This window comes from Geospiza fortis, unplaced genomic scaffold (assembly GCF_000277835.1).
Source record: "Geospiza fortis unplaced genomic scaffold, GeoFor_1.0 scaffold40, whole genome shotgun sequence".
In the NCBI taxonomy this organism is placed as follows: Eukaryota; Metazoa; Chordata; class Aves; order Passeriformes; family Thraupidae; genus Geospiza; species Geospiza fortis.
Genome location: NW_005054297.1, coordinates 23,193,954 through 23,203,438, shown reverse-complemented (window position 1 = coordinate 23,203,438; position 9,485 = coordinate 23,193,954). Strand labels below are relative to the sequence as shown.

The following is a 9,485-nucleotide window of genomic DNA, read 5'->3' as shown; positions in this document are numbered from 1 at the left end:
AGAAGCTAGCACAGGAAAAAAAGGTCACAAAACTAAACTTTATCCTGCTTTTGATAGTTGAAATTGTTGTTCATTTTTGGTTCCAAGTGATTCACACCAGCTGTGCCCATACTGAGAAGGGTACAAGTTTAATTGAAGTGAATCTGTCTGGGTCTGACTTTAAAGAACCAGTTACTGTTTCAGAGTAGATTATTTTAGAAATTTGTGCTTAAGAGTCATGATTAATGCTGTTGCAGCCTGTGCTCTACCTTATGCTTCTGACTTTAGAACCCAAGCAACTTCATATTACTATTAGAACATTAGCCCTGTTTGAATTCAAAAATTATTGTAATTAATTATTTCATTTTAATAACATGAAAGGTTAGATGTTTTGATAACCTGACGTTTTTATCAGGATGTATTAAGTTCTTCAGTTCTTTCATGTGTGAACCTCTGACTTTTATCATATTTAAATCTGTCAACAGTGGTTTCTTGGAATATGTCTGCAGAAGTGGTAATAGAAGAATAAACAAACTAGATTGCAGTTTGGCATTATGTAATATAAGTTACATACTTTAATACTAAAACTTAAAAATGTAGGCCATACTAGCCAAGTGTGATGGATTTTCCTCAGTATTTCAGGGGTTTGTTGGAGAGCACTGAACTCACGGCACTTTGGCCTGAATATCCAGCATCCTCAGCTGACCTTGTGTGAATAACAATAACTTAGTAGCAGCTATTAAAAAAAAACTTAGCAAAAAGTAAAAGGGGAACATTGTAAAGTGCAGAGTAACTACAACTCCAATCTTGCACAAGTGATACTGTAAAGAAAAAAATCCAAGTCCTTCATGTGTTGAAGGATAAGGCATTTTTGAAACCTGTTCAGTTTGAGTGGTCCCTTTAATCTCCATGAGCTTCTTGCCAGGCAGTCATATCGGAACATTGCTGAAAAGAGAAATGTTAAGCTCCAGACGTTTGATATACTTCAAATAATTGTTTGTGAAGAACTAAATTCACTGTGTTCTCACAGTATTTAGAAAAGTAACTTCATTTATCACAGTAAAGTTTCAGTATTTGCATTGAATAAACTGAGTATGGCTACCTGCCATATTATGAGGGTTTCTCTGTAATAACATGAACCACTTATGTAGGTATATATTTATTTGTTTGTTTATTTACTCTTTTCACAGACACTTCCTTTGGGGCTGGGAGATGGACAGCTCTTTACCTGGACTGATGGCCTGAAAAGGAAGGACTGGCATGATTATGAAAGCATTCAAAAAGATGCTATGCGTTCAGGTATACATGAGTTCAGAACAAATTGAAGTGGCTTGTTTACTCATTCTTTCTCTCTCTGTTTGTTCTTTGAGTCCTTTAGGAGGCATTCCTAACAGCTTTCTTTTGATTGCAGCAGTGTCACAAGGTCATCATGTTCTGAATTGAGAGGTCAGACCAAGCACAAATAGCTTATCTCTGAAAGTAGCCAAGTGACAATGTGTTCCCTGCTAGTAACTATATAATGATTGTACAATCACCAAAAATGTTATCAACAAATTATTTTCCCTGTTGAAGTCAGTTGTCAGACTTTGACCAAACAGAGTGTTGGTTTGCAAAAAGACGTGTGTTTGCAAAAGGACATGTGTTGCAAATAAAGTCAAATCATCAAGTCGATGAACAAAACCCGAGTTGAGTAGCTATAGCTGCCAAGAACCTTTGACACTTCTACCATTCGATCCTTTAGTCTTGTTAAGCAACTTCATCTCATTCTGACAGTCTACAATTATTTGAAAATAGGAGAAAATTGTGTTTGCAAATAGACTGAAGGACACTTTGTTACAGTGAGTAGTGTAATTTTAACGTACCTTCACGTGCTGCATCCCATATGTGCAGAGAGTATGCTCTTTCTGTCATCAGAGCATGTTCAGATTTGAATTCTTCTTTTACAACATAATATACAACTATTCAACATAAGATGAATTAAATTAGAAGGAAGGAAGAGAAACAGCAGTCGAATTACGCCTTAATCAGTGTTTGAAAGTCATTATTTTACAAAGGCCAATCTACTATTGTAAAACAAATTATGCTGTCTTGATCCCACTGTCTTGAGACAGCCAAAACCTCCCCCAAAATATCTCTATAACTGAATCTCGTTGACAGATTCATAAGACTTGGTAAGTATTAATTTTTCAGGAGCCTGAGCTAGTAAAATATTGCAAATGCATGTTAATTTTTTAAGCTATTTTTCCCTTTCTCTTTTGAATCTTGATCACTAACTAAAGAAATTATCCTTTCCTCCCACATGTACTTAGGAGGTAAAAAAGATAGGGAGGAGAAGCAAATTATTCTCGGCAATTTGGTAGTTGTCAGATCAATAATTGCTGTGTTCCAAATTGCTACATGTAAAATGACAAATATGTAAGAGAGAATGTGCAAAGTAAAAGGAGCATGTATGTGGAAACTTGCATATCTGTAGGGAATATCCTTGCTGGTTGGAACGGACACGCATGGATGCTTTGGCAACGTACTTTAATTTCTAAATATGTAATGTGGACCCCATATGTTTTGGACAATAACAGTAATACTTACTTTTCTGATGGCTAGCTTAAAGCATTGCCGGTGTAATGCAAACCATTGCATGGAGTTGGCTGAGAAACTGAAAAAACGTGTTATGTAGCTTTGTAATTCCCAGTCCTAAACCTAACATGATGACTGTAGTAGCATGTGAATATTAAGATATTCTGATTTATTTACATTTGTGTATTTTACCATTTGTTGAGTTTGATACTTGAGAGATATTGTCTAAATAATTTATATTTCTCATCATTATTCAATAGATTAAAATACCTTTTAATGCTCTTTTCTTTGAAAATCACAATATGGTAATAGAAATGCAAAGCTAGATCATCTTGGTGCACTCTTTTGGGACATACTATGTAATTTTTCTTCCTAATGACATTAGCTGAAATTATTAGGTAAAACAATTAGTTAAAAACTAATAGTTTTAACTATTAGTTAAATAAATAGTTTTAGTAAATAGTTTAAGTAAATAGTTAACTATTAGTTAAAAATCTGTTTGAAGACATGGTGTGAAAGGGCTTCTCAGGACATTTCAGAAAAGGCAGTCAATGCTTGTTGTACAGAAAAGAAGAAAGGAGCGAAGTATTTTTTAATTCAGTCTGTCTGCTTATCTGTAAACTTATGATTTCCTAAGCACTGAGAATATGGATTTCATAATTTCTAATTATGGAGAGGTACTAATTTCTTCATGACTGCTACTGTTTCATGGACAAATATTTTGATCCCTTCTCATTCCACCAATTAAAACCCATGTTTATGAATTTGGTCTTCCCTCTTGAAGTCAAGAGTAAACCCTTTTGCAAGACGTGCAGAAGAAAAAGGTATTATTCCTATTTATTTTAAGTGTTTGTTACTTCACTTTTTGTTAGCATGGTGGTACTAATTGAGAAGGTACTTGAGGGGGAAGGATGAAGAGGCAAGACTGTACACATAGCCAGAACTTAATTTAAAAGCACTTTTGGAAGTCTTTGTAAAGACTTACAATCCAGTTCTAACAATATTAGTTGGTTAATCTTGATAGAAAAATTCAAGAAGACAGGGAAATGCTGTTGGGTTGCAGAAGGACTAATTGTTATACTGTTGGTGGGACAGGGAAGTTACCTGTTTAGTTGCCAGTTATTCAAGCCCTGATTGATGCAATGTCAGAAATTCCTTCCTTATATAATGACTTTCCTTTCCTATATAATGACTCAAATATACTCCTTGTAATCTTATCAGTACAGAATAGATGTAGTGAAATGAAAATTAAGTTATTCCGTCAACCCAATCACTTCCATTCTTCTCTGTATATTAGCTCAAAACCAGTGACTGAAATATAGCAAAGGAAAGCAAAAGTTAACCTTAAAAACAGTTGTGATAGATACTTGGGAAGGAAGGAAAAGAAAGAAGTTTAATTGCTTCCATTTTCTGAAGTGAGCCATTAAGTCAGTCAGATATTACAATGGAGTGGGAGGGAACAAAATAAGCTAATCAGAGAAACTGACTTTATTGGAGTTTATAAGTCATGCCAGCTTTTGACAAGAAATCAGAATTTAAAATAAGACCTAAGACCTGTTTCTATTAATTTCTTTTCCTTTGGGAATACAACTGATGACATGCCTTGATGAATAATATGCTTAATTTGCATTAAAAATAGGAGAACTGTAAACAAATGCAAATCCTACATCTGTCAGTTTTTGTTTTAGTAAGTAATAAACAATGTCTTCTGTATATCAGAAGAATGATCTTGCTTTGGATTTCAGAGTGGTGCATGAGCACAGCCTGCATAGCAATGACCCAGGTAGCTCCTGGTGTGTGTGTTAGCCCAGCTATGGCAATGCCTGCTGTGTCAGGGCACTGTGAATCTACCTATATCTCTACAGAGGGTAGGGATCCTGCATGCTGAGGGCCCTGGCTTTGCCATGAATCAGTTACTGTAGTTGCCATTTCTTTGTTTTATCAGAGACTTCCCTACTTCAGTTGTATGGGGAGGACTCTGAGGGCATTTCTACCAAGACGTTCATTTCAGGGTCACGGCAGCTGCTGTGGCTCTGATAGCACTGGTTTTCCATGGTTTCTGTGCAGAACTAGGAGTCTGGGATCCCTCAATGCTCCCATGAGGGATGAGAGTCACAGGAGAGAGCCGTGAAAGCCTAAGGTAGTAATTCAGAAGCATCCATGAGAAGACATGATGTTAGTTTCACCTCTGTCTTTATGTCCTGGGTAGTGAGACTGAAAGACCTCAACAATCAATTAATGTCATTGTTCCTTCATTTCTGAAAGTTATTTCATCTATTTCATGCAAGAAATTCTCAGCTTTATCATCAAGTACAAGTAGTAGTAGTAATGATGAATTGCAGCTCTTCTCAGGCAAGAGGAAGGATTCCTCAGCTTTTGAAGAAGTGCAGATTGAATGTTTATGTTCAAGTATGGTGCTGTTTCTGATCATGACAATTTATTTCTAACTACTAGTGATTTTTTTTCCAATGTAAAGTACTACAAAAGGGTAACAGATTGAATAGGAAAAAAGGGGGGGGAAATGGTTTTATTTCTGAAAACATGTAATCAATCCTATCAGTGATATTAATAGCTGATAAGATAGACTATATACTGCAAGTGGGTTTTGTTTTCAATTTTTATTCTTTAAATACAGTCTGATTTTTTCCTTTATAATGCTTTGGAGGTATTTTTGTCTGATTGCATGTGTATGCTGAAATGATTACATTCTATGAGGTGGATTGAAAATTTAGTGTAATAAACTAATTTCTGAGGGAATGTAAAATAGAAGAAGCTGTGTTAATATAAATAAAAGCCTTTGTCTTCAAAAGAAATCTGCTAAGTAATAGAATAAGTGGCTGTCAATATTTTTATGTTTGACTGTTGAGCCATTTTGGTCTTGTCTGCTAATAAGATCTCAAAGGAAAAAACCTTTTAGGAAGTACTGTAACACCTAGTGTCTATTCCAGCAGTTACTGAGCCATTTGCAGTCTTTGTTCCTCCTATTTGTACATTTAAATAGCATGTGGAAGCTTTGTGGGGAGGGAAGGAATGAAGGTTGTAATTCTTTCCTGTATTCAGTATTGCCTTTACCTTTCTGTTTCTTCCAAATATTACCTTGACTGGGAGAAGAGGATTTTAGAGGTCTTGACCTGTTTGTGCCTCAGTGTGGGCCTTTAATAGAGATTAGTTCTATAAACAAACACACAGTATGTTCTATAGTTCAACAAACATTATTACAGATTAGTTTTATAAACAAGCTAAGCAGAGATGTTGAAAAATACCTGACTTGTACATGTTTGTGATGACAGTGGAAATAGATTTGGAGCTCTGTATTCTTGGCATGGAATGTCAAAAGAAGGCAAAAGACATGAACACTTTAGTACAAGCATAACCGGTAGGGAACAGCTGAAATATGACTTTAGTGTCACTTAAATTGTGCACTAGTGATCCTTTTCCATCACTTTTGCTCAAATATTTGGTTAATCCTTATAATAATTTTGAATAGTGCCCATTCTTAATTTCAGAAGAACTTTTCAAGCCTAGTGCCAGAGTGTATCTAGAAGATATGAGGCAGAATGATACAGAAAGCAACATTAATTGCAATTCCCTATTTGGTATGAAAAAAATTAGTTCTGTGATACTTATATAGATAGATGTAATAAAATTTGTGCAAGAAAATAAATGTATACTAAAATACTGATTTACTTATGCCATTTTTCGTATGGAAATATGCACTGGAATTTTTTCAGCATTATATATTAAACAAGTTTACTAAATTTAACTTAGGTCTTTGAGCTTGCAATTCCTTTAGAAAGAATTTGAGAATTTGCAATATAATTGGAACTGTAGTGGTAGCCAAGGTCTCAATAAACAGCCATAACTTAATTGTTCATAGCATTAATCATGAATATGCTTCATGCAGTTTACAGTGTATTGTTTGTAAAAGAGAAAAATGTTTGTCAGTTTATCTTAATGCAAGTCTAACATGATTAAAAAATTCTGAACAGTAATGTTAATCATGGCTTGCCAAGGAGACAGCACATAATGGATGTATAGTATGAAAGATGGATGCAATCTTCTGCAGTTACATAAAGTGTTTCACATATTAAAATGCATTTGCTCCATAAATAAAGTGCTGCAGACTGTGATCTGATTCTACCACTCTTAATGATCTGGGTGTCCTATTGCAAACAGTGAGATCAGCCTGGAGCTGGGTGCCAAGCATGATAAAACTATTATACTCTAAAATACTGATTTGCAAAGAGAAATGCTTTTTTCAGTAGTGCCTTCTTTAAAAGTTTAAACCCTGATAGCTAGAAAATGCAGTTTGGTGTTTTGATTTTTTTGTCACAAGGCCTTAAGGTTTTCTGTGTGTAACTATAGACTGACTTCCCCAGTTTGTGAAATGACATATCACAGTATTATTTAAGCAGTAGCTTAGGTACACATTTTCACTGGATCTCAAGTTACAGCTTAGAACAGTCACACTGCAGAAGAAGCTAGGAGGTATAAGGCTGCAGTTGTATAGAATTTGCCTCTGTCAGAAAACTGTGTATGTGATAGAACTAACTCTTGCCACTAAAATCTCTGAATAAAAACAGTTTATAGGAAGCTGTAAGTCAGAGCCAAGCTTCTATTTTAAAGCACAAAACCTCTGTTGCCTTGGCCAGATATGAGGCCCTTTTTGTGGTTGAAGTAAATGTCATTCTTTCCCTGTTCTTCCCTGCCCCCTGCCACACACACTTTGGAAACTCAGTTAAACCATTTAAATGTAATTGGAAAGCTCATTTTTAAAACCTACCAGGGTGACCAAAGAGAGGGAAGCAGAATTGATAATATGACTCCTCTTATTTAGAACACTGAAAATTATCTTCTGCATGCTTTTCTGTGCTAGGACTTGGCATGTTGATTTTTGCCTTGATAGGCAGGAAGAAAATTATATTTCCAGAAACTTGGCAAGAACTATCTATTGACTCTCTGTATCAGTGATACATATTCTTGAATGAAACTAGCATCCAGAATTCAAGAAGTGCTCTCCTAGAAAAATTATTAAAGTCGCTAGGTTGTCATCTTTCACTATATTTTCATCTGTGTGGGGATATGTGGTTTCAAGTTCTTAACAAACCAAAGTTTACTCTCTAGTACCTTCTCCCATTGTATTTGAATGTTGATCTGAGTGCTCACACAATTTTAAAAAGAAAGCAAGAAAGAAACAAGCCAAAACAAAAATACAAGTAAAAGAAAACAAGCACCAGATGCCATCTGCTTGTGATAGTCCAAGTATAGTATTTCCTGCTCTGTATAGCAGTGAAGACCTGTCTTTGTGGACTTATATCAGTATTACTGCTCAAGAGCTGATACTGGTGAATGTATTTAATGGGTAATACTTGGGGATTTAGTAGACTTGCTGTCTTGAAAAAAGTGGAAACATGACTTTATAAATTTTGTGTTTGGGTTTTTTTTGGGAGGGGGGGTATGAGAGGGCCTCTCAGTTAAAATGGACCTTTTAATTTGGCATTTGCACTCTAGAATGATGGTTCATTTTTGGCTGTTAGGCATCTTTCTCTTTGTGCTTAAACATTTTCAGGGCTATCTCAGTAATATTTAGTAGGAGTTCTATGTAGATACTCAGCTGATTTGGTTTTATGTTCGGTTGTTTCTTTAAAGAGCGACATGTTTTGTAGTAATTCTGGAAAAGGGATTTTATCTACATAGTCTTCAAAAACATAGGGCTCATTTGCAGAGAGAGCTTAGGACAATCAAACAGCTTAGAGACCTTCAGGGTAGACTTGTCTGTGTATGAGGAGGAGGAGAGCTTTATAGACCATCTAAATTGGTCTTATTAGTTCTTGCAATGGGTGTAAAAATGGTCAAGTTTGTCAGTTCAGGGCAATTATTGCTTGACTCAGCGGAACAAAGAAACGTTGCTTAGTTTGCTGTGAAAACTCAAATACAGAGAAGCAGGGGTTATGGTTACATTCACAAAAACGTTTTTGGAGTCTTGTTTTTAGCCTTTTGGTCTTCAAGAAGCCAACAGGATGCTTGGGGTTCCTGAAAAAAAACCCAAACCAACCCAATAAATAGTGCCTGCTTTCCTGTCGTAGCTTCTTTCTTTGAGGATGTGAATTAAGCTTGCAAGTACAAATGTCTAGTATAGTTATCTCAATACAGTTTATGACTGAAATATGTGTAAGGTGACTTTCTTTCTTTTCCTTCCTGTTTTCATTAAATAAGCTGACAGAGGAAAATTATTGGACTGGTGAAACCATTTGTCTGACATCCAGTGAATATACGTGAAAAGGCAGAGATGTAGGTTTGTTTTGCTATAATTTGCTTTATAGACACTAGCTCATCAAATTATGCCCTATAATCACTGCTTCTCAAGGAACAGAGCTACCTTTTGGATGGAATTGTGTAACATAAAGTTGTCTGCCCTGCATGCTTGCAGTAAAGTGTTGTCTAGGGAAATCTGTCCTCTTAATATAAAGAAAATAGAAAAAGAAACCACATTTCTAGGAGTGACATATGCAAACCTGTGGTTCAGTTCTGCTGACTGCAAGGTAGAAATAAACTTCTTTACTTTTTTTTTAGGCAATATTGATTAAAAGTTCTGCAGATGATGTTGAAACGTGAATAGTAAAACTTGCCGGGAGTTTCAGTGGAAAAATGCTCAGCTTTAAAAAAAAAATCAGGATGCATATTTAAGTTTCATTATAGGTATTCTTAAAACATGGAAACTCTCTTTCTCTTGAAGTTTGTCATAAGATGGTTTACTTTTTATATTTTTAAAAGACAGCTGAAGGAATTTAAGGTTACCCTGACCATTACTTCTATTTTACATGCTAAGTAATTGGATACCTTGTATTTCTTTTAGAAACCATGTGAATGTATATGAGGTTAGTTTTACTTGGTTTTTGTGGTTTTTTTCCATGCCATTTTACAAAAGATGT

General features: G+C 35.3%; 1 protein-coding gene across 1 annotated transcript in view; it reads left to right on the top strand.

Moving 5' to 3' along the window:
- Positions 1-1,170: 1,170 nt before the first annotated feature.
- Positions 1,171-9,485, top strand: part of GALNTL6 (polypeptide N-acetylgalactosaminyltransferase like 6) — a 273,134-nt gene continuing 264,819 nt past the window's right edge. Inside the window, exon 1 of the mRNA XM_031066187.1 lies at positions 1,171-1,278. Within this exon, the coding sequence (XP_030922047.1) occupies positions 1,269-1,278 (10 nt within the window). The 5' untranslated portion in view covers positions 1,171-1,268. The remainder of the gene's footprint in view (positions 1,279-9,485) is intronic.